This window comes from Sarcophilus harrisii, chromosome 6, assembly GCF_902635505.1.
Source record: "Sarcophilus harrisii chromosome 6, mSarHar1.11, whole genome shotgun sequence".
Lineage (NCBI taxonomy): Eukaryota > Metazoa > Chordata > Mammalia > Dasyuromorphia > Dasyuridae > Sarcophilus > Sarcophilus harrisii.
In genome coordinates, this window is record NC_045431.1 from 128,605,289 (window position 1) to 128,629,585 (window position 24,297).

The 24,297-nt window shown below is 35.2% G+C and overlaps 2 protein-coding genes across 5 annotated transcripts in view; one reads left to right on the plus strand and one right to left on the minus strand.

Annotated features, from left to right (window-relative positions):
• Positions 1-1,909: 1,909 nt before the first annotated feature.
• GAR1 (GAR1 ribonucleoprotein) lies at positions 1,910-14,627 on the minus strand. 2 transcript variants are annotated; one of them, XM_012551998.3, is made up of 7 exons: positions 13,961-14,622; positions 13,553-13,812; positions 11,741-11,895; positions 11,162-11,221; positions 10,049-10,208; positions 5,879-5,944; positions 1,910-5,607 (listed from the first exon to the last, which is right to left on the minus strand). In XM_012551998.3, exons 2-7 carry the CDS (start codon positions 13,797-13,799, stop codon positions 5,594-5,596), a joined length of 702 nt encoding a protein of 233 aa, XP_012407452.2. In that variant the 5' UTR covers positions 13,800-13,812; positions 13,961-14,622; the 3' UTR covers positions 1,910-5,593. The 2 variants fall into 2 exon arrangements, with proteins under 2 accessions (XP_012407452.2, XP_023361494.2); XM_023505726.2 differs by lacking the exons at positions 1,910-5,607; positions 5,879-5,944 and having other exon boundaries at positions 9,503-10,208; positions 13,961-14,627.
• Positions 14,628-22,237: 7,610 nt separating this feature from the next.
• Positions 22,238-24,297, plus strand: part of CFI (complement factor I) — a 39,789-nt gene continuing 37,729 nt past the window's right edge. For 2 of the 3 annotated variants that reach the window (XM_031941465.1, XM_031941467.1), the window contains exon 1: positions 22,238-22,465. In XM_031941465.1, the coding sequence (XP_031797325.1) occupies positions 22,409-22,465 (57 nt within the window). In that variant the 5' untranslated portion in view covers positions 22,238-22,408. The remainder of the gene's footprint in view (positions 22,466-24,297) is intronic. The other variant, XM_031941466.1, reaches the window with a different exon arrangement.

Here is a 24,297-nt window from a genome sequence, read left to right on the forward strand (position 1 = left end):
CCTATTTTATGCTTTACTTGTTCAGTATCAGATAACTGAACAGTATTATTTTTATTGAATTCTTCCATTGAATCCTTCCATAAATAAATTAAACTTGGAACTGAGCTTACCCATAAAACATCACTTGCCATTTAAAGTTTCCATTAAGTTCAACATGTAATTAATTACCTCATTACTTTTTCTTCAGCTCACCAATTCTATTGCCAGTTCTTCCCCCAAATAAAAAGATATCGTGTCAGACAAGCATACTAAGCAAATAAATCCTCACATACATGGCTGAAAACCTATCATTCTAAATTGAACCTTGAGTTCATAGTTTCTGTCAGAAAGTGGGTTGTTTCATCACCTGTCCTCATGAATCATGACTGACCGTTGCATTGACCAGAGCTCAGTTTCAATGTATTTTTCACTATATTTTGAATGCCTTATACAGGAGACAAAGCTTGTTAAAAAAAAAGTTTGTAAGGTGTTAGGTTGTATGCTTTTTTCATAATAAAAAAACAAACAAACACTGAAACTTCTCTAGAAACTAAGTAATTTTTAGCAGGGTTTCTCAACAGAACAACCTGAATAATAGAGGGCATACATGTGTGCCAGAATAGTGGAAATGGTTGGATAATAGACAACACAGATTCTAACTTTAAATGGATGTTCTGCACCTATGTGAATAAACATTTGGAGCAGACAGTTTTCTACCAGAAGGTTAAGGGTTAACCCCATACCACCAACTCAATTCCCAGGAGCTCCTAAAGGCTTGTGGATCAATCCTGAACTGCTTTCACCAGGGTTTATCAAAATATAATTTTATAACATTAAGAACTAACTGATTCATTTTAATATATTTAACATCTACTGGTCATCCTGCCATCTAGGGGAGGGGGTGGGGGGGTAAGAGGTGAAAAATTGGAACAAGAGGTTTGGCAATTGTTAATGCTGTAAAGTTACCCATGTATATATCCTGTAAATAAAAGGCTATTAAATAAATAAATTAATTAAAAAAAAAAAAAAAAAAAAAAAAAAAAAAAAAGAACTAACTGATTCGAAAGGCCTGGAGAGACTTACACGAACTGATGCTGAGTGAAATGAGCAGGACCAGGAGATCATTATATACTTCAACAACAATACTATATGATGACCAGTTCTGATGGACCAGGCCATCCTCAGCAACGAGATCAACCAAATCATTTCCAATGGAGCAGTAATGAACTGAACTAGCTATGCCCAGAAAAGAACTCTGGGAGATGACTAAAACCATTACATTGAATTCTAATCCCTATATTTATGCACACCTGCATTTTGATTTCCTTCACAAGGTAATTGTACAATATTTCAGAGTCTGATTCTTTTGTACAGCAAAATAACGTTTTGGTCATGTATACTTATTGTGTATCTAATTTATATTTTAATATATTTAACATCTACTGGTCATCCTGCCATCTAGGGGAGGGGGTGGGGGGGTAAGAGGTGAAAAATTGGAACAAGAGGTTTGGCAACTGTTAATGCTGTAAAGTTACCCATGCATATATCCTGTAAATAAAGGCTATTAAATTAAAAAAAAAGAAAGAACTAACTGATTCTAATATTGTGGCCCCAAGGTTTCCATTAGTGCCAAAAGGAGCAAATTCAGTACTCACTAGGCTGTATCCTCTTTTGTCCTGAAAAGATCTGTTCCCAAAGCCCCAGGAGAATTAGAGGTCAAAAAGCCACTTTCAGAAAAATCAGCATAGCAACCAGGTTTAGTCACCTTATAGTGACTTCTAAAACTATAAGTTAATTACTAAAATTGCTTGAATCAAGTTCTCAGTTACCTCCTCTATTGAAGGAGTAAAAACACTAAATCTCTTGTCAATTTTGTTAACTCCATACAACACTATTCACACATAGAGATTTAATAAATTTCTTTAATAGGAATAGTTTACATAAGAAAAGAATTCTTGGATTTGGTTATTGATCTGATAGAATACAAAATATAAAAATTATATTTCTTTGCCTTAAAAATGGGGCAATTACATTTAATTTAATAAAGTTATACCCAATGCAAAACAGGAGTGATAAATGGCTTAAGAACAAATGGTTCTTTCAGAATTTCTCCAGACCAAACAAATAAATCTTTTACTTCTGACCAAGACTACATATTCTGTTAAAATAGTTAACATTTTAAGAACAGTAATAATGAGAACCTTTTTATACTAAAGGAATGAAATACAACCACCAGAGGGCCATATTCATCCATTTGATTATCACCATCCCAATTTTCTGAATCTTAGAATCAGATTTTAGCATTGTTAAGAACCTGAGAGATCACCTAAACCACCTCTTCTCATTTTACATATCAGATCAGAGACTATGATCACTGATATTTACATAGTACTTCAAGATTTAGGAAGTTCTCACATATACTACAATTAAGATACAGACACTACAGGTATTTCTTTTACTGAAGAAGAAACTCAAAAGAAGCAAAGAAAGGCACTTGGCCACAATCAAACAGTTATTAAGTTATAGAAACAGAATTCTGAGCCTGTCATCTCCTGACTTATTAGTACACTGGCTACCTCACCACACTCTCTTCATTTAACCTGACCCCTTGGTTTTACAAAAGACAACGCTCAGATTTTCCAAAACAGAGATGTTAAGAGAATTAATCCATCAGCTATGAGAATATTAGTTCCATCAAGGTCAGGACTAACTCTTCTATAAATTCTTTCCCACTTGTTTAACTTAATTGACACATAGCCAAGACCAAAATTGAAGTTTCCCACTTTGCAAATATATGTACCTTATATATCCAGCAGTCTACTGTTATGACCATATCATTTTGAAAATGACAAAGCACAATGTTTTATGCCTTGAACATAGTAGGCAATATTTTGCTGAATTGAATTTTTGACTTTCTCCCAAGATCTCCTCAAGCTATTGTTACAGCCTAGTATGACACTTTTAAACATTTAAGACCATTACTAGGAAGCAAATTGGCTAATTTTCTGTTGGAGCACCAGCGATATTATAAGTAGGGAAGTCAAAGAAAGAATTCAGATAAGCACATTTAGGGTTAGGTCAAAATAAAAGACTCACCCCAAGCTCAGGTGTCTTAAAACTTAATATAGTGTTACTATAAACAAGTCCATTTGATTTCCATTTCCTCACCTGTAAAATGGGGAAAAACTATACTGTAAGAGTTTGGAGAAAAGCCATAAAATATTTTTGTTAGAAAAAAATAATGCAGCTCACATTCCCTTCTAAAGCAGATAAAATTTAATCAAATTTTAAATTTTAGACTGGAAATTTGTTGGAAAATATCAAACTTGCCAGCAAATTTATTTAGACTAAGGAAATCTTGCCTACAAAAAAAGGGGGTAAGGAGAAGGGAGTCTTCTTTTCAACTATGCATTGTTGTCCCTATGAACTGAAAATGGGGAAAACACACACACACACCCCGTATTATTTTTTTATAAATCTTTTTTACCAGTAATATAGAAAAGCTATTCTTTAAATAAAGATTAGCTGAGCCATTAAAAATGTCTATCAGCAACAAAAATAAACATACAAACTTGACGATTTAAAAAAAAACCCAACCAGGAATCCTACTTTATACGGTATTTGTAGCTATGATGCTCACTTGTTTTATCCAAAAACAACTTAATGGAATACCACTATCAGTGATCTAATCATTCTTTGAAGGTATACATACAAGGAGAGCCACAGCAACAATTTAAATAAGAGAAAATGATCCTTCAACTAAAAAACTTTAAAAAAAAGTGAACCTCAAAAATATCCTTATTGTGAACTCAAACTACAACTCTATCAGTTATTACTTCCTTCAGGAAGAATTCCCAAACAGCCTCTCATTCCAACATATAAAAGAAAATATTAAAATTAAAACTTTGAATAAGAACATTTCAAGTAGACCATGATTCTGAGGATTTATACTTACACTGAAGACTGAATCCCTGAGTGCTTTTAACTATACTAGCTGTACTAACTATAATAGTTTACCTCTACTAGGAATAAAATAGCTCAGAAAGTAGATTTAAGAAATCATGCAAGAAAAATCAAACCTTCAAAAATACTTTCTCAGGAGCCATGAAAAAAACTTGACATTCTTGCTAAAATTTTTATTCTAATAGCAAAGTGATAATTAAATCCAACAGCACCTTTCCTACTCAAACACAAACTCCATTTTGTCAAAGCCCTAAAAAGTGAAATCACACTGACAGCTTGATTAACTGAGGAAAGACCCTCCCCCAAAAATATTTTTCTTCAGAGTACTAATCAATATGCAATTATAACTAGAATTTTAAGTAGTACTCATATCAATAATAAAATACCTCAAGAATAGGTTACAAGGGATTACATACTTTGCCCATGGCATTATTATATTAATAACATCTTTCAAAACAATATGAGAAAAAAAATTTAGTGTAGTGGGACAATGTAAAACTGTTTTCCTGCTAATATGTGAGCAACTGGAATAGTTTATTAGAAGCACTCATGAGAAACCAATAGGGACCACTGATTTAAAAGAGCACATGTACATATAAAAATTCTAAAAGAACACTTATTAGAAACCAGTATTGTCATGCAAGTATTTCTGTATTTTCTATTTGTTTAACTTTAATAAACATAATTTTCATAAATGACCAGAGTCTTTTAATTCAATTTTCTATAGATCTTCAAGGCTCACCTTCAACTATTAACAGTGGTCTGGGCAACTCATGGGCATTTTAAACCTTTGAATTCCCAATTAGAATTAAATAAAGAGCACTCAAATAAAAATTCCAAGTATTTCAGGCTTCAAATTGAATTAATTATAGCCACATAGAATGGTGTTTAATGTCCAACCAAAAGGCAACTGAACTAAGTAATCCGAATTTCCATACTTATTTCTCAAATTTTCTAACCAAAGTATCAATTAATAAACTTTTCTCCACCTATATAATTTTATAAGTTTCTTATTGCCCAAAGTAAAGGAATTACAATTGCTGTTATATAGAGAGTACAATCATTTAAAAAGTGTTAATATTCCCATATACAATTGCTATTTATTTGGAAAGAGTCCATTTGACATAGTTCATAAGCATTATACCATAGCACTAGTAGAGCTCAAACTAGTAGTTCTCAACTTGGAGAACTGATTATGCAAATATATTTATGTTTGGACTGCTAAAGCTTTTAAAAATTCATTCAGTGGACATTTGACCTTCAAAAATGAAGTTAAGCCACAGTAACAAGAGTTATCAATTTTAAAACTAAGAAAAGTTAAATTTTCATATTTAAAAACTCCAAATTACAACAAAAGTATTATTGAACATTTATTAAGCACCCACAGAGTGCTAAGCATCGTACAAAATATATAAAAGATTCAGTCCATGCTCTTCTGGAGCAAAACTGTCTCATCCTTTGCATTCATTTTGCATGGTGTAGTGACACTGTTAACACAGTCATAAAGTGACCAGTTCCTTAGACTTGTATTTGCTTAAAAAAAAAAAAAAAAAAAAAAAAAAACTTCAGATCCCACAGAAGAAATAATTCCTTAATTCTGAAGAATGATTCAAAAAGCCAATTGGTGATGTTTACTTGCCACGAGTTCCACTTAACGTCCTCTACCTGGTATGTTAAGAAAAATAAAAGATTCAAAGGAACAAAATTTTTAATAATATAATTACAAAATCAAGGTCAAAATCTTCATCAGTACTTATTAACATGCAATTAGTCTACTGACACACTAATTCAATTATTATTTCCTAAGGTGTCTGGTACTCGTAAAAATAAACTATTATCTAGTTTTATATAATTAAATGCAAAAAACAATAAAAATGTTAATGTATAATGTAATGTATATAATTCAGAACATACTAGATAAATTTCTGTAACTTACCTCTGAAGCCACCACCTCCTCGTCCTCCTCTGAAGCCTCCACCACCTCTTCCACCTCTAAAACCACCTGAGGGGAAAGCACAAATGCATGCATGCATGTGCACATGCCCGCACGCACACACACAAACACACACACACACACAATACACAATACAAAAGTTAGATTATATAATAACTACTAACTATCACATTATGAGGAAACCAAAACTAAAAGGAAGAATGTGACAGTAATCCTATCACTACAAAAAACTAAAGCTTAAAACAAAGTCTTGAACTACAGATAGAAACTTGTTTTTAGATTCTTTTTTAGTAAAGAATTTAGTCTAAGAGATAAAATATGCATAACAACCAAATGTGATGTTAAAATTTGTGTTGTAAATTATAAAGGCTGGGGTAATATTAGTGACAAAATCAAAGTAGCTCTGAAATATTTAAAAATTACTTGCAAAAATTAATTTTTTTAACTAGACTTTTTAGACCCTGAACACATTTATGAATGTATTTTCTGTAATCATAAGGATACTCTTCTGGCTAAAATAAAGACTGTATGTAAAAGAGATCAATGGAAGATATACTTAGTTAAATGGAGTAGGACAAATGTATAAAGAGCCTTGAATGCTAGTCTGAGAAATTTAAACTATCTGCTTGATAATGGGTAGTAATTTGAAGGGAAAGACAATATAGCAAGTCTTAAAGTTAAATGGAAAGTTGTTTGGATGGTAGAGAGTTCACTGGTAAGTGGGAGACAAATATGAACAATAGGGATATTAATTAGAAAAATACTGAAGTATTCAATCTAAGAATGAGATGATAGATGTGGCAGTAATGAAATGATGGACAAGAATCCACCTCATTATTAAATTTGAAGGAAAAGAGATTTAAATAAAATGCTGTTTTCAAGGCAGACCAGTGATGCCCTGACACTAATTGAGAAAGGATATCAATGCAGACAGACACTATAAGAGGAGAAATTAAGTTCACTTCTAGGTCTAAAATAGGTTAACAGTAGAATATTCAAGCAGAAGAGAAGATGAACAGACTTTTATGAGATATGAAATAAAGCCTGGGAGAGAGGTAAAAAATAAAGATTTCATTTAAAGGGTCTTCAGCATAGATTAAGAATAAATTAAATCTCCCATTAAGAGCGCAAAATATGAACAAAGGTTATATTTAGTACATTTAAGAGAGAAGGACAGAGGAAAAATAGCCAATATACTTCGAGAAGAAAATTTCCAAAGGGGGGAAGGGCACTTTGACAACTTAGATGTCCATAGTGTCAAAATAGTGCTGGGGAAAAAACTCAAGGTCTTGAGCAAAAAAGGAATGGCAGATTGTCCATACCAAAAAGATTAGATGCTGCAAAGTATACTTATATTTAGAGCTCAAAATTTAATGGGGGCAGAGGGGAGGGGTTGCATGCTTCAGGATATTTTTGATTTTATTGCTGTGGGCAGCTCCCAGGTATGGAACTCTGTAGAGGGATGACAATTGTGTAGATGAATGTCAGCCAAATCAGGGAGAGATGAAAAAAAGAGATAAGGATGAAGGGAGTAAAGAAGTAAAGTGATTTATGCTAAGAAAAGAATCAGGGCCTTGTCTACCCACTTCCTCTTGCCAATATACTCTGTAAGGAAATTTCACAAATCTTAACTCACAATTCAACAAAACCATTTTTCTTTCTTCTCCCTCTCTACTTTGGATATCACCATCCCTATTAATCATGCACAGTGTCTTTGTTTACAGACTCTACTTGAAGAACCTCACCACTTTTATTTCTTTCAACCCTACCCTTGACCATCTCTTGATTAACTTTCTCCTAGCTATCACCTGCTCTCTTGTCAGTCCGCCAAGATCATTATTCAATCATATTTGAAGCCCTGAATGAGTGTAAGGCATTATATCAAGTAATGAAGGGGGCACAAGAACAGTTCCTGCTTATAAACAGAGTACAAATAAAAATCTCAACAGTATCTACAACTTTTTTTTTTTAAACCCAACTTTCATTAAAAATGTTAAAATGCACCTAGAGAGTCCTAGATTATGGAGAGACAAGTGGAACAACAAGGGGAAAAAATCTGCTGAAATTAAAAGACAGATGCTCAAAAATTAATTTCATCATTTACTACCACTGTGTGTTGTTAAGTCATTTAAATCCCTATCCCCATCTGCATTCCTGACAGTGATCCAAGTCTTTTCTAGCTATTGACCTAGCTCATGTTCTCACAGAACTATGTTGATCCTGTTTCAATTAACTATTTGAAGATACAGCATGGCTTGGATAAAAGTCAATCTAAATTAAAATGGGACCCACTTTACAGAACCTCATCTGTATTTAAAACAAAACAAAACAAAACAAAAAAAAAAACCCATAATGGTAACCATTCAGTAGTTCTTAAAAATTTTAAATCTGAAAAGCAAGAAGTGTTACATAAAGAAACCTGACTTACAAATGCAATTATAATTTGACAGTACCAAGAGGAAACTCAGACTCAAGATAGCTTGCCCCTTCCTAAATATAGTTCTATCTCCTTATCATTCTATTCTTCATTACTCCTCAATCCCATTTTGTTGCCTTGCCTCAGATCCCTTCTTATATATAATGAAACTGACTCAAATACACATGTAAATTGGGGAAGGGAATAGGGGTTTGGAAAGAGAGAAATCTATGTACACAGTTGTATACATAGAACCACTGAGCAGCATCAGATAATGGCTCTTCTCTATTAACAACTTCCCAGGTCTCAGATGTTAATCTCCCCATAATTCCTTAGCAGGGCAATCTATGGCTAAGATTACCCTTCCCACTGCAGACTTTCAAGTGAACAATTCTACCACTCCCAGCACAAGGCTGGAGGGTGAAGACATTATTAATTCATATCTAAAAAAAAAATTTGTTAAAGAAAATTCATTGTCTTCCAAAAACATCGAGAATTTAAAGTTAAATTTAGGTACTATTCAATTTTCAGCTACTTATTCAAATTTGACATGTGATATTTTTTTTTTTTTTTTACTTACACAGTGAATTTACAATCTAACTCTTACATAGTAAATGTCTGCTTTCATTAGTATTTACTTTTCCTCTTAAATGTAGATAACTCTCATGTCAGTTCTTTATTGTATTCAAGTATTTCAATGCTGGACTGGATAGAGGGAAAGAGTTTTTAGATAAAAATCAAGGCATATTCCTGGTAAAAGTGAAATTCCATATTTTTTCAATAGAGACATCAAGATACTTAATAGCTGAATAATCCTTGAGGGTTTTGTCTGAGAAAGTAATCATCATCTACAACAATGTTTCTGGTAAAAAGTTGAGTTTCAAACAACTGCCTTACATTTTGAACAATTCACTCATAAATTGGGTGCTTAAAAGTAGTTATTTAACCCAGCCCCTCAGACTTAAGAAAACATTTTAAAGAGCAAAAAAATCAAAAGTTCTTTGAAAATAAAGGGGGGGAAAAAGGAAAAAAAAAAAATAAAGTTCTATAGGCCTCATGAATTTTTTTTTAAAAGACTGGCAAACTTTTAAAATCTAAAAAGATATTTTATACAGAGTATATAATTTGTATAAAACATTAAAAAGCTATATATAGTCCACACATTTAAAAAATCTTCAATTAATAATTCAAGAGTTAGCTATATATAAGAAAAAGATAAATTAATAGTCTACATGACTTTATAGCAGTCTCATGGGGAAAAAATCAGTACAGGTCAAAACAAAAACTTTTAGTAGGAAATAGTAGGGGAGACAAAAGGAATAACTCATTTATGTTTCTCCTTTAAAAGACTAATATGCTACTACCAATCAAGTGACCAAATTTACACAGACAGTAATCCATTAGAAAATTTATATTAATTAATGGCAGTTTCAAATATTCAATTTATTAAGTAGTAGTAGTATTAAAATGTATTAAAGTAAAAATATCTTCTCCCCAGCTTAAGAAAATGGATATTAATTTAAGTAGAAATTTCTTTACCATTATACTCTAAAATTTTGTTATCATTATAATTTTTCTAGAATTTTGCAAAATTTTTATTCAAGTAGAGAAGGTGAATATTTCGACTTTTAAGCCTATTTGTCTTATTTTAAAATACATAACCCCTCCTCTCCCTCCATTTCTAAAGATTTTCCCATTGCCCATTCTTATGAGTGCAATTATGACAAGAAACTTACCACCTCTGCCTCCTCCACCTCTACCGCCTCTTCCTCCACCCCTTCCTCCTCTTATTCCTCCTCTACCACCACCACCACCACCTCTTGGAGGTGCTTTTTCACCTGGTGGCCGAGGTAAGAATCTTTGCAGGGGCAGCAGTTTATATGGGTCAATATAAAACTGAAGGTAGGAGGAAAAAGAATACTATGAGAATATACACATCAACATTGCCTAATAACTATTACTTAAGGAGTCCTTACTTGTATTTGCTAAGATATCTTTTAAAAAACCCTTTCAAAATGTCACTGAGATGAAAATGCCTGAAAAAAACTCAGTAAACTTTAATTTCAATTTCTACATTTAAGTGAATTCTCATCTCACTAAGTGACAAGACTAAAATTCAATATAAAAGCATATTATTCATTCACTTTTTATCAAATCAACAAATATTTACAGAGTATACAAGACAAATGTGGTAGGAGCTAAAGGATTACCAATAACTAAATCCAGTTTTGATGATGGATAATAGAAGCTAAAATTCCAACACAATAAATCTTACTAGGTTATAGTTTACTTGCCAGAACCAGTGAAACTTAGGTGTCTTACCAATAAGATTTTAGTTTAAAGACATTAATAGGCTTTTAACTGTGAACTATAGTAATAAAGTAACTTCAGCATACATGAAAAAAAAATTTTTTAATTATGTTAATTATATTAATTAATTTAAAACAGTATTTTGCTGTTTTACATTACTGAAAAATAGTTTATTTTCTAAGCAAATCTTGGACAAAGAGATCATTTTACATATAAAAGAAAAAGAAAATAACCAATTATTTAATTTTAGATAAACATAAAATTACCCTTTAAGTTTGAAAAAACTTTATACTACATATACACAGGGGGAAAATGTACTTCAATGAAAAAAAAGTACTTTAATGCATCTGAAAAACTGGTTCTAAAAATATTACTACTTTAAATAAAAATCATCAAAAATTATCTCATTAATGCTTTCTAAATTTGTGGTCCTTCAAAACAGCAATTTGAAAAGACCTTTTCAAGGCAGAATGTCGATGATTTATAAAGGAAAAATCAAAGCCTTCTTAGTCAGACTTTGAATATCAAGAATCACTTACCTTTTGTAATTTCTTAAAAGATGAGGCCTTCATGTTTTCTGACAGTTTAACTGAAAAATACTGTTATGTTGATTAAGGAATAAAAGACTGGAGTACTTAGCCAAACAAATATTCCAGAACTACTATGCCATTCCAACAAATGAAAAAAAATTAAGGTATAAAGGACAGCATATTAAGCAATCCACATTATTCTACAACTCTACTACTAGAATAACCCCAATAGCCACCTGACAATTTCAAATCCCATCATACTATAACATTAGCAAACCTTGTTTTTTAAAGTGAAAAGTCTCCATTAAAAAGACAATCAAATTCAACCTCCACTCATCTTCTAAGTGTACAACCCGCTTACTATAAGTTCTTAATAGTAAATTCTAAAAATAACAAATTTTACTTTGCTTAAAGAAAAAAATAGCCACCTTTTTCCTTCTCCTTTCAATATTCCCATTTTGTTCCTGGCCCCAAGTTATTAAATTTTATATTGACTAAAGTGGAATTCGAAACAGTTAATATTGCTGTTTTTAAGAACAGAAAAACAATGTGTATTGCTGGGTTTTGGGGGGAAGAAGGAAAGGATACAAAATCTCTAAGTTGTCCAAATATCTCATCCACTTTTCCAATCTGTTCTTTGTTTTCTAAATAAACTGGAGCATTGAAATAAGGCACTTTATTTTCATGTGTTATGCATTTGCAAACAATGTCATCTTCACAGGGATGCAAGAACTCTCCCAACACTGTAATAAGAAAAGAAAATGTTAAAATATAAAATATGAATTCAACTAAACCATCCCTTAAAAGTACTCAATTGGCTTCATTTCCTCATACTTCTATTTCTAGAACCATATTTTTTCATTTCTATGTCCTGCCAGCTAGACTCCCTCAATTTAACGTGTTTTCCAAAACCCCAACGCTCTCTGCTGTCATGTCTTTCTTCCATTCTAATTATCATCACCCTCTTATGTTAATGTTATTAAAACTATATTACCAAGGATCTAGTAAGTGCCAATTCATAAATATGTTCATTTGGATGGCACTTCAAACTTATAAAGTTCAAAACTGAACTCATTCTGTCCCCAAAGTGGCTATCTTCATCACCATTCTCCTACAGCCTCAATTATCTGACTTTTCTCTTCCATTAACGCAATATAATCCCCACCCACTTTCTCAATCAGGTCTTGTTAATTCATCTCCATTCCATTTTCATCATAGTGGTCCAGGTCCTTATCACATACAGCTTACCTATAGTCACATTCTTTAGGTCACCTTTAAGATTACAGTCACTGATCTAATTCTTTCATTCTTTCAAGAACAGTTTTCATTATTACTCCGTTGGCTCAGAGAACCACCAGTGAATTATTTTTTCCCAAATGAAGCCAAAATTTCAAAACCTAATCCTCAAGGATCTCGATATATAATTACCCTCATCTTACCTATGCCACTATTTTCCAGTGTCTCCCCACTCCATTCAGTAACACATCCATCTTCCTAAAGCTAAAACTATGTCATCATCATCCCTCTCTCAGTCAATAAAATCAAATAGCTTCCTCTCATCTCCAGAAGCAAATATAAAGTTCTCTTTTTGGCATTTAATGCCTGTCATAACTCAGACCCTTTCTAGTTTTCAGGTTTTCTTGGACCTTTCTTCTTCTCACACATGCTGTAATGGGACCCAGTAACATTGGCATTTTTGCAGTTCCTCACAGACACTCCATCTCACCTTTGGTCACTTTCATTGGTAATCTGTCCCTTTATCTGGGGATGTTTGCCAGCTCATTTCAACCTCCAGGCTCCCTTCAAGTCTAAGCTAAAGTAAAAAACCTTTCCCAGTCTCTCTTAATCTCAGAACTTTCCCATTAAGATTTTCCTTCTTTGTATCTAATTCTTTTGCACGTGGTCTTTCCCATTCAACTGAAATCAGATTTGCCTTTCTTTGTACCTCTATTTTTTAAATAGCAAAATTTAAAAGTGCTTAGTAATTTATCAAGATTTGATTAGATCTAAACAGAACTCAAGCTCCTCTCAAGTATTCTTCCCCAGAAAGGCTTCCTTCTCCCCGCCTATCCCAATTCAAAATCTAAAGTACCTAAGAAGCAACTAGAGTCCCACTCCCCTAAAATAGACCTCAGCTTTAATTGATGTCCAGCCTCCAAATTCACCGCTCCTCTAGCATGACAGCAATCTGGCAAAGTGATGCCTTTTTGCTACTTGCTGTAAAGTTTCTCCGTGGGATGGGATCCCTTCTCCCCGCTGCCTCCTCCCCTTCCACCCCCGCTTAAGACTCTGAAACTTGGGGATAAAAAGAGGTATCCTAGAGTTGCCAGCCCAAGCCCGCCTAACACGTGGGCCCAGCGAGAGCGAGATCCATCGAGCGATGCCAGGGGCCTGACCTACCGACCACATTTTCTGGGGGTCCCTCGTTGTAGCCTCCCTTCTGGAAGCCTCCACGACCTCCCCCCCCTCGGCCGAAACCTCCACGACCGAAGCCGCCGCGATCCCCGCCTCGCCCTCCTCGGCCGCCGCCGCGATCGCCGCCTCGCCCTCCTCCTCGGTAGTGGCCGCCGCCGCCGCCCCGATTAAAGCCGCCGCGAGTATAGCCGCCTCCGCCCCCGCCGCGGCCTCCTCCGCCTCGGAAGGACATGCTCTCCTCCTACCTGGGGAGGAGGAAAAAGTCGGCACGACAGAGTCTTGGTAAAGTTGCTAAGTCCGGCGCTCTCCCCAGAGGCTGGAGGGAAGCTTACCCCAGGCCCAGGGGAAGGAGCAGGCCGACCTTCCTCGCACGGCGCTTCCCCGCTCACTCACCTCCGCTCCGTCCTCCACATGCGTCCGGAATCCTGCGCTCCTCAGGCGCCCTCACGCTTCCCCAGCGGCGCCTCGTGCTCCCCGCTCCAGGGGCGTGCACACACACTGCCGCGCGCACGCACACACACCGCCGCGTCGCGCCTGCGCAGGGCCCCGAGACATCCGTCTCCCACGCCGCGCAGAGCTCGCTCGAACCCCACTCACTCTCCTAGTTTGCGCTTTAGCACCTCGAGGGAGGCGCCCGAATTCCCTTCCTCCTCCGTTCTCTCTCTACCTCTGCCGCCACCATGACAGAAAAACCCGGAGGAGGAAGGACCAGAGACCCGGAAAAAGAGAAAGCCTTTTCGGCGAATGCTACGTAATCAAAAGTAGCCCAGGCGACGTCCAAACTAGCAAAACGCGACCGTTTTGCGACGAGTGATGTTGGGGATGACTAACCGCAAGCGCCGGAAATAAGCTAGCAGAGGCGGGGTTAGGCTGCGCGTTGCTACGTTAGCGGGCCCTTTACCCAATTCGTCGCTCAATCTCTGGCTTCCGGTGTTTTTTCTGAACTTTCTTTCCTGCCTTTGGTTTTTAGAAACCGATTAAGGTTTCCTCCAGGCGGAATGAGACTGGTGCGGCTGCCCCGGAGCAGAGTGCTCTACCGGAGGGGCCTGGTGGGTTGGGCCCGAGGTTTGTCCGGCACGGTGAGGGCTCTCATAAACCCGGACCGCTCCCGTGTGACTCCTCAGCTCCTAGAGGTGGCGCCCTTCCAGAACTCGTAGGGGAAAGTAAGAAGGGCACGTTGAAATGGCAGCCAGGTAGCATAGAGTGCCGAGCTTGAAGTAAAGGTCTGAATTCAAATGTGACCTCAGACGCGTCACTTAATTTCCGTTTGCTTCAGTTTCCTTCTCTGGTAAAATGGAGAGCGTCAGAGCATCTAAGTCCCAGGGTTATTGTGAAGATTTAAAAAAAATAAATTAAAAAAAAAAGATTAAATGAGGTAATGTTAAAAGTCTTAGCGCAGTACCTGACTGGTAGTTTGATAAATGTTAACTGTTACTGAAATAGGGAGGGGGCAGCTGGGTTGCGTAGTAGATAGAGCAGTGGCCCTACAGTCAGTATCTGAGTTCAAATTGGGCTTCTGACACTTGACATCAGCAGTGTGACCCTGGAGAAATCACTTAACCTCAATTGCCTTGCCCTCCCCCCCAAAAAAAAAAAAAATTAGGGGGAATCAGTGCTTAGGGTGATGAAATGGTTTCCCCCCCATTTTCTGACTGTAAGCCAGAATTGACCTACCCTCTCTCTTCCCACCCAGAAACTTTCAATCCCATTCTTAGATCCTTGGAATCTAGCGAAATTTAATAGAGACAAATGTCATTTAAATTTCAGGATGTCCAGCTGTCCTCTCAAGCCACTTAGTAGCCATTTATTTTTGGTACTTAAAATTAATCAACCAAATGTTTGCCACAAAGATTTCTAGCCACATATGAAACTTTGTAGTTTATTAGTTTTCCCAGATATTTGTCACGAAGATGTCTAGTTTTAAATTATAGTTCTATTGAGTTAATTACAAGTATAAGATTTTAGATTTACCTCTTAACATTTTATCTTACCATAATCTGAAACTGAATAGGGTTAAGATTCACTTGGGTCATTTAAAGGTTATTACTATCAGAAAACTGGGAAATCACTGAGACATTCTATTCTTAGAAACTCTAGTTCCTTACAGTGAAGTTTTTTTTTTTTTTTTTTTTTTTTTTTTTTTTATTAAATAGCTTTTTATTGACAGAACCCATGCCAGGGTAATTTTTTACAACATTATCCCTTGCTCTCACTTCTGTTCCGATTTTTCCCCTCCCTCCCTCCCTCCACCCTCTCCCCAAGATGGCAAGCAGTCCTATACATGTTAAATAGGTTACAGTAGATCTTGGATACAATGTATGTGTGCAGAACCGAACAGTTTTCTTGTTGTTCAGGGAGAATTGGATTTAGAAGGTACAGTGAAGTTCTTAAAAGTTTTATTCAACAAGCATTTATTAAGTAAGCACCCACTGTTTGAATCAAAGGGTCACAGACAAAAATTGTCTCAAAAAGTTTCCATTCTAAATGGAGAGATAACATTGATGTCCTTTATTCCAGAAAAGGCTCAAATTGACGTCACTATATTAGTCAAGTTATATTGTGTCAGACTGGTTGATCAGACTAATATGAGCTCAGATGGCTCTGCCACAGGTACAAATAATCCATGTGGAACTGATGCTAAGTGAAATGAGCAGACCCAGCAAATTATTTTAACATGCCAACAATAAGATTATAATGATCAGTTCTGATGGAGGTGGCTCTCTTTCAACAATGAGATAATTCAGACCAGTTCCAATGATCTTGTGATGAAGAGAGCCATTTGTACCCAGAGAGAGGACTGTGAGAACTGAGTGTGGTTCACAACATAGCATTTTCACTCTTTTTGTTGTTGGCTTGCATTATATTTTCTTACCCATTTTTTTCCGGTCTGATTTGATTTTTCTTGTGCAGCAAAATAACTGCATAAATATGTATGCATATATTGGATTTAACATATATTCCTACTATGTTTAACATATTGGGCCACTTGCCATTTAGGGGAGGGGGTGAGAGAAGGAGGAAAAATTATAACATAATGTTTTGCAAGGGTTAGTGTTGCAGAATTATCGATACATGCATGTATTTGGAAAGATAAAAAGCTTCAATTAAAAAAAAAAGTTAAAAAAATTAGTCCATGTGAATATTTGGGATGAATTCTCTAACTTTTCACATCTCACATTTCTTCTGAGCTACTTCAATTCTGTTTTGCTCCTAGATCGTCGTACCTTTAAAGATGAAGGCATGCTATATTGGGTCAGTCCTGTGTCAGTGCCTCCCATATCATGAAATCAATTCTAAAGTTCTTGAAACCTTAAAAGTGTCCTTGTATCACTGTTTAATGACTACCAAATGAGTACTAGTCTTTTTGGCAAGTGTACATTTGGCATTTGAACAATATGGACATCCCAACAGAGTTGTGCTCTCTGCAGTAGAGTTTGAGTGCTTGGCAGTTTAGTTTGAGAAAATACCTCAGTGTCTCATATCTTATCCTGCCAGGTGATCTTCAGAATATTCCTACAACAATTCAAATGGAAGCAATTCAGTTTACTGGCATGACCCAGGTTTCACAGGTATACAACAATAAGGTCAGCACAGTGGCTTTGTAGACCTTCAGTTTGGTAGCCTTTTCTCGTTTTCCTTCAGAGCCTCACAAATACTGAGCTAGCCAGTGTTACTACTGGGCTTATATTCCAAAGAGATCTAAGATTAAAGAATGGAAAGGGACCTGTGTGTGCAAAAATGTTTGTGGCAGGTCTCTTTATAATGGCCAGAAACTGGAAACTGAGTGGATGCCCTTCAATTGGAGAATGGACGAATAAATTGTGGTATATGAATATTATGGAATATTATTGTTCTGTAAGAAATGACCAACAGGATGATTTCAAAGGCCTGGAATGACTTACATGAACTGATGCTGAGTGAAATGAGCAGGACCAGGAGATAATTATATACTTCAGCAACAATACTATATGATGATCAATTCTGATGGATGTGGCCCTTTTCAACAATGAGATAAATCAAATCATTTCAGATAGAGAAGTATGAATTGAACCAGCTACACCCAGGGAAAGAACTCTGGGAAATGAATATGAACCACTACATAGAATTACCAATCCCTCTATTTTTGTCTGCCTGCATTTTTGATTTCCTTCACAAGTTAATTGTACACTATTTCAAAGTCTGATTCTTCTTGTACAGCAAAATAACTGTATGGACATGTATACATATATTGTATTTAACATATACTTTAACATATTTAACATGTATTGGTCAACCTGCCATCTGGGGGAGGGGGTGGGAGAAAGGAGGGGAAAAATTGGAACAAAAAGTTTTGCAGTTGTCAATGCTGAAAAATTACCCATGCATATATCTTGTAAATAAAAAGCTATAATAAAAAAAAAATACTGAGCTAGCTATGGCAATGTGTGTTTTAACCTTGTTATCAATGTGGACCTCCCTAGAAAGTATACTACCAAGGTAAAGTGGACTTATCCACTCCTCAATTTGCTATAACCAATTCCACTATGGATATTGTGCTGGCTGATGGAGCACCTGTGTTTTCTTGATGTTGTTAATCCAAAATTGACAATCAGCTGCAACCAAAAATCATGCAAAACATTCTTGTACTTTATTTTTGGCTTGTAGACTTCCCTCTCCTACCCCCCTTGGCAATTGGAGTTAAGTGACTTTCCCGGGTCACACAGACAGTGAGTGTTAAGTGACTTGAGGCCAGATTTGCTTCAGTTGGAGACAAAATCTGAATTCTTTCAGAGGGTACACCAGGCCACATATCTGATAACCTCACCAACACCATCATAAAGAATAGCATATGCAAAGGAATGGAGGACAGAAATAGCAAGATAAGTCTAGATTATGTTGAATAATTTCATTTGGCTATATCATAAACTATATGAAGGGAAATGAATATATCTAACAGTACTTTGAGATTTGCAAGTGTTTTCTCCACAACATTACCTTAAAATGAATGTGTGTATTGTGATAACCATTTTACAGATGAGCAAACTCAGAATAGGTTAAAAGGCTTAATAAGGACAAACCCAAAAACTCTAGCTTCTGAGATAAGAACTTATTATTTGACAGAAATTTCTGGGAATACTAGAAAATAATGTGCCAAAAACTTGGCATAAATCTACATCTCACACCTCCTACCAAAATAAGGTCAAAATGGGTACGTTTATATGTGTAAAGGATGATACTATGAGCAAATTAGGAGATCAAGATCCTTGGAGAAGGGAAGAATTTATGGCCAAAGAAGAACTAGATAATATTTTGAAATGCAAAATGGATAATTTTGATTACATTAAATTAAAAAGGATTTATATAAACAGAATCAATGCAGCCAAGATTAGGAGGGAAGTAGAAAGCTGGGAAACAATTTTTACAGCCAGTGTTTCTGTTAAAGGTCTCATTTCTAAAATATGTAGAGAAATGATTCAAATTTATAGGAATACAAGCCATTCCTACAATAAATGGTCAAAGGATATGAACAGACACTTTTCAGAAAAATTAAAGCCATTTTTAGTTACATGAAAAGATATTCTAAATATTAGAGAAATGCAAATTAAAAAAACTCCGAGATACTATCTCACACCTATCAGATTGTCTAAGATGATACGATAATAAATGTTGGAGGGGAAGGGATAAATGTTGGAAAAACTGGGACCCTAACACATTGTTGGTTGAGTGGGAAATGATTCAACCATTCTGAAGATCGATTTGGAACTATGCCCAAAGGGCTATTAAATTATACATACTCTTTGATCCAACAGTGATCTCAAAAAAATCATAAAAGAGGAAAAAGGACCCACCTGTGCAAGATCAATTTAAAATAAAAGGGAAAAAATGCTTGATAAGTACCTGTGGTAAAACTTGAGTGAAGATCTTGTGACTTCCAAAGTCACACTCTTAAAAAATAATAAGATACATCTGGGAAAACTGATGCCAAATTCTGAAAGACTATGGATGCCAGAAAGTCTGTTTGGTAAAGAATGGAGAGCCAATAAATATTCTTCAGAAAGATGATCTAGGACACATTTGATCAAGGCCATAAGAACTAATTTTGCTTATATCTGGCCTTGTCATCAAAGTTTGTCCTGGGTTAGGGTTATAATGATAACAGAATGCTAATAACAAAAATAGAACTGTATCCAATGGTTAGTGTTTCCTCAGAAAGATTAAGAGAGGTCAAATAAAAGAATCCCAGTGTACAAGCATGATTCCAGCATGCAACAGGTAGTTTATTTCTATACAGAAAAGAATAAAGAATCATAGAATAATTTAGAACATAATTCTGTCAATACTATTCAGGCCATCAAGTAACAGGCACATCTTCAAGGCTGCCAATTATCCATTTTACTTCCATTGAACACAAAGTCTAATCAAATACTAAGCAGGATGGGGGTAGACAGGTGGCTCAGTGGATAGAGCACCAGTCCTGAAGTCAGGAGTTCAAATCTGGACTCAGACACTTAACACTGCCTAGCTGTGTGACCCTGGGCAAGTCACTTAACCCTAATTGCCTCAGCAAAAAAATTACTAAGCAGTATCTTTCCATTGACTTTTTCTCTCTGCTGATATCCCTTTTCTTGCCAGCACTTGCTCCCCCTTCTGCAGTACCACCACCAGAGTGCTCTGTTAACTTGTTGTTGATTCTCCAAAGCATTTCCAGGATTTTTTGATGCTCATAAGGTTGATCTCAAAGGAAAGAAACCTAAAAGGGAGGCGAAAGCAGCCAGGGGTGCTTAGTTTAATTCCCACACTCTACATTGTGACCAATAGCCCGCAATTCCATTTTGATAGGATAGATAGGGAAAGGCTTTCTCTGACTCTGACTAAATTCCTATCTTATTTCCTAAAGTGTAGGAGCCAAGAGCTCTGCTCATCGATAACTACCTCTTCTAGTTTGTGGGTCATCAGCTTTTTCCCAGCTCAGCAACCAATTGTGGCTTCAACCCAGGAAAGTTTTGACTCTTATTTCTTGAGGACCAGAAGAAAACAGCTGCATGTACTCTGAAGAGTAGGAAGATTCCATGCACTTGACTGTAGTGTGCTAATAAGGAAACCATTAGAGGTTACTATAGATATGATATGGTCAAACTTTTCCATCAGAAAGCTTTTTCTAATAGTGGGATGAAGGATAGATTGAAGAGGGAAGAAACTAGAGCGAGGCAAATCACTTAGAAAGCTTATTTTTAGCTGAATGAGACTAGTATCTTTGCAAATAGAGAGGTGCCAGTAGAAGAGAGATTGCCAGGTAATAATACACTAGATTTGGCAACTGAGTAGAGGTGGGGAAAATGGAAGGAAGAGGGTAAAGTCCAAATTCCTTTGCTTTTGAAATTACAAATAATATATTTAGTACTCTGGTTAAAAGGATAGCAAAGAATAATTAGGAAAAAGACTGATCCAAGAGATATTTGAGTTTTAATCACAGTGAAGATTAGCACTATACCAAGCTAAGAAAAATAATTTTTAAATTTTTCAGTGAAAATTTTGTCCATACCTCATCTCTTTTAGTACATGCATTAAAAGTTAAATATAGCTAGGGGAATAATGGATGGATAGAGATTGAGATAAATACATGGGACAGAGAAATAAAGATAGATATAGGTAATAAGATAAAGATAGATAATAGAGCAAGATGATCAAGAGCTAGAGATAAATGATAGGATAGCTAGGGATAGAAGTAAAGAGAGATTGATAAATGATAGAGATGATAGTAGTAGGTGATAAATGATCAACAGAGAGTCATAAGATGATTTAGAGATGACAGATTTATATGTCTATAATAAAAAAATATTCAAGTTTTATAATTATAAATTAAAAAAAAAAACAATGATAGTTTTTCGGAAACTTTCTAACTAATCATTTGAACCCTACCCCCATTCATCTCTATTCTCATAGTTAAAGAGTTAAGAGACTTGAATTCTGGTTTCTTCTAACTCTAGTATACCAGAATTTTAAGTTGGAAAGAACTTCCCTCATGAAACTTGTCTATATCATGCTTTGCTTAAACACCTAAGGCAATGTGAAGGTCACTTCCAATGTGAAAGACATTTCATTCCATTTTTAAACAGTTCCAATTGTCATGAAGTTCTTCATAACATTGATTAGAAGACTTTTCTCCCTGTAACTTCCATCTGAGTTGTGAGGATCAAATGAGATAATGTCTATAAAACACTTGTAACTACCAAGAGCTACATTTATATAAGGTACAGAACAACAGACAGAACAAAGACAGCCCTGGTTTCTCAAACCTATGCCAGTAGAATGCAAATTCTTTGAAGTTTTGCTAAGATTTAAAGTATGTGACAAATGATAAGATTTTTACTGGATTTTATTTACTGGCATATTCTTTAATATAATGAGCTACTTTTCTTCCCTTTTTATCTGTGTCTGCATGCTCATTAAAGCTCTTACTAAAATTTCATACTATGAGGTAAGATGGAAAGATAAGAATGAAAATAGGAAATGCTTCCAAATGGATGCATGGGGGAAAAAACTGCCTTAAACTTAATTTCAACTTTATCTTATTAGTTGCTGAAATATTGTTCTCTAAGGGGGTAGAAAAAAATAAACTGCTTTTGTAGGAAGTGAAGTTCCTATTGGTTATCAACCTTACTATTTACTTGGAAACTTTTTTTTTTGGTTTCATTTACGGTAAAGCTTATCTGATAGCAGCCAACTATTTGAGAGTTCAAAAGTACACAGTTCTTATATAAGGGTTTTTTTAAATATATTTTTTCTAGAAGTTAAAAATTAAAAACAGAAGATTCATGGTGGAAAAGAATCCTAGACACAAAGACCATTCTACTCAACAATATGAAATTAGTTCATTATCTTCTCCTATTTTTGTATATTGGTTTAAGTTTTTGTAAGGTAAGTAGTTTATTCTTTCTGAAAATGCTTTCTTTTAAAATAAATATATATGCAAAATATTTTGAATACTAGCAACAAGTCTTTGAATTTTAGAATGTTCAACTAACAATACTTATAATAATATTCAACTAATTATAAGATAATTCAAAAGCCCAGAAGCAGATTCTTAATATGTATTTTTAAAAAATAATATTAAAAAATAAACTACATATGTATAACATTGTAAATATAATTTAACATTATTATTAATTTCTGTCATCAAATTTTAATATGCTTTAGGTATATAAGGATCATCAAAATGCATTAAAGGATTTAAATATAAATTACAATTATTTTTCATAGCTTATATGTAGAAAATTAGGACAAATTATATGGATGCAAACTTATAGATCATTCATATCAATTACCAAATTTTAATTATTTAATTGATTTACTTCTCAAATATTAATTATCTATCCTGTTTGAGGCATTATAGAGGACACACACTTTAAAACATGGCCTCTGTACATGCAACTTCCAAATTGATATACCTAAAGCAGTAGTAGCTAATTGCTGTTGATACCAGAAAGAACAAAGTTCAGTTCTCACCTCTCAAGAGTAGTAAAGTGACCTTGGAGAAATAAATTTATCTATCAGTACTCTAGGCAAGTCTAAGATTATAAATTGCAGAAAAGAGTAGCCTGCAATGATAGAATAAGTTTTCTCACTTGGACTTCCCTATACCAGTGAAATTACCGTCTTTCCTTATCCTTAAACAAAATTCAGACCATGTTACTGCCTCTAGAATAAAACAGATATCTATCCTTTTGGCATTTGTAAAAGCTTTCATAATCTGATTCCAGCCTATTTTGCCAAACTGGTTACATAACCAGTGCCATAATTATTACATAAATAAAGATTTAATTTAATTTATTATATTTCATTTCACCTTCGGTAGCCATCAGATTTTCTTTTGTAAGAAGGGGCCTTTAAAATTATAGTGATGGGGCAGCTAGGTGGCATAGTGGATAGAGCACCAGCCCTGAAGTCAGGAGGACCTGAATTCAAATGTGACCTCAGATACTTAACACTTCCTAACTGTTTAATTCTGGACAAGTCACTTAACCCCAATTGCCTCAGCAAAAAATAAAATAAAATAAAATTATAGTGATGAAAGAATAATGAGAGCAGGGTTCATTTAACTAAGAAGAAATCATCAATTACCCTTCTGGCTACAGAGACCAAATCAGCTTCTCCTTAACTCACTCCTCTTCTATAAGAGAGTGGCTTATAGCTTAATGGAGATACTATTGTTGAGTCCATCCCTCTTTGACAGGCAAGTGAATGGAAATGCCCAGTTCCCTATAATTCACCAGCCTACTAATGACTTCACTTTCAGATTCGCTGGAACTGTTCCACATTTGTCTTTTTTTCTCCAGCATCAGCACAATGCTTGGTACACAGTATATATCTAATAATGGTCCAGCATGATCTTACTCCCTTATGTTACCTTCCTTCCATCGTCCTGTCACATGGAACTCTTTATCTTGGACCTATCCTCCACCACCACTCAAGAGATCTAAGTCTTTTAGAGATGAGCTACTCCTTCTGATACAAGTGCAACCACGACCAAACTGTGTTCTCTATCATTTCCCTTGCCTTCCCTAAAAGTTTTTGCCCTAGGTAAAGGAATTCCTGCTTACTATGGAGAAATCAGTATGAGGGCAAGTTAGGAAATACAAAGACAAATAAGCCAGTTTGACCGGAAAGGTTGCAATGGCTTAAGTATTGAGGATAAGACACAGATAAGATAAAAGAAGTAATTTTTAATAAGATTAAACAATAGAAAAATA

Bases quoted from the DNA above. Each gene is read 5' to 3' on its own strand.
- GAR1 (XM_023505726.2), bottom strand. From the start codon at position 13,799: ATGTCCTTCCGAGGCGGAGGAGGCCGCGGCGGGGGCGGAGGCGGCTAT. The intron at 11,222-11,740 runs GTATCCTTTCCT...TCAACATAACAG, and splicing joins TTGGACAACTTAGAGATTTT to TATTTTTCAGTTAAACTGTC. The intron at 10,209-11,161 runs GTAAGTGATTCT...TCCTACCTTCAG, and splicing joins CTTTTAAGAAATTACAAAAG to TTTTATATTGACCCATATAA.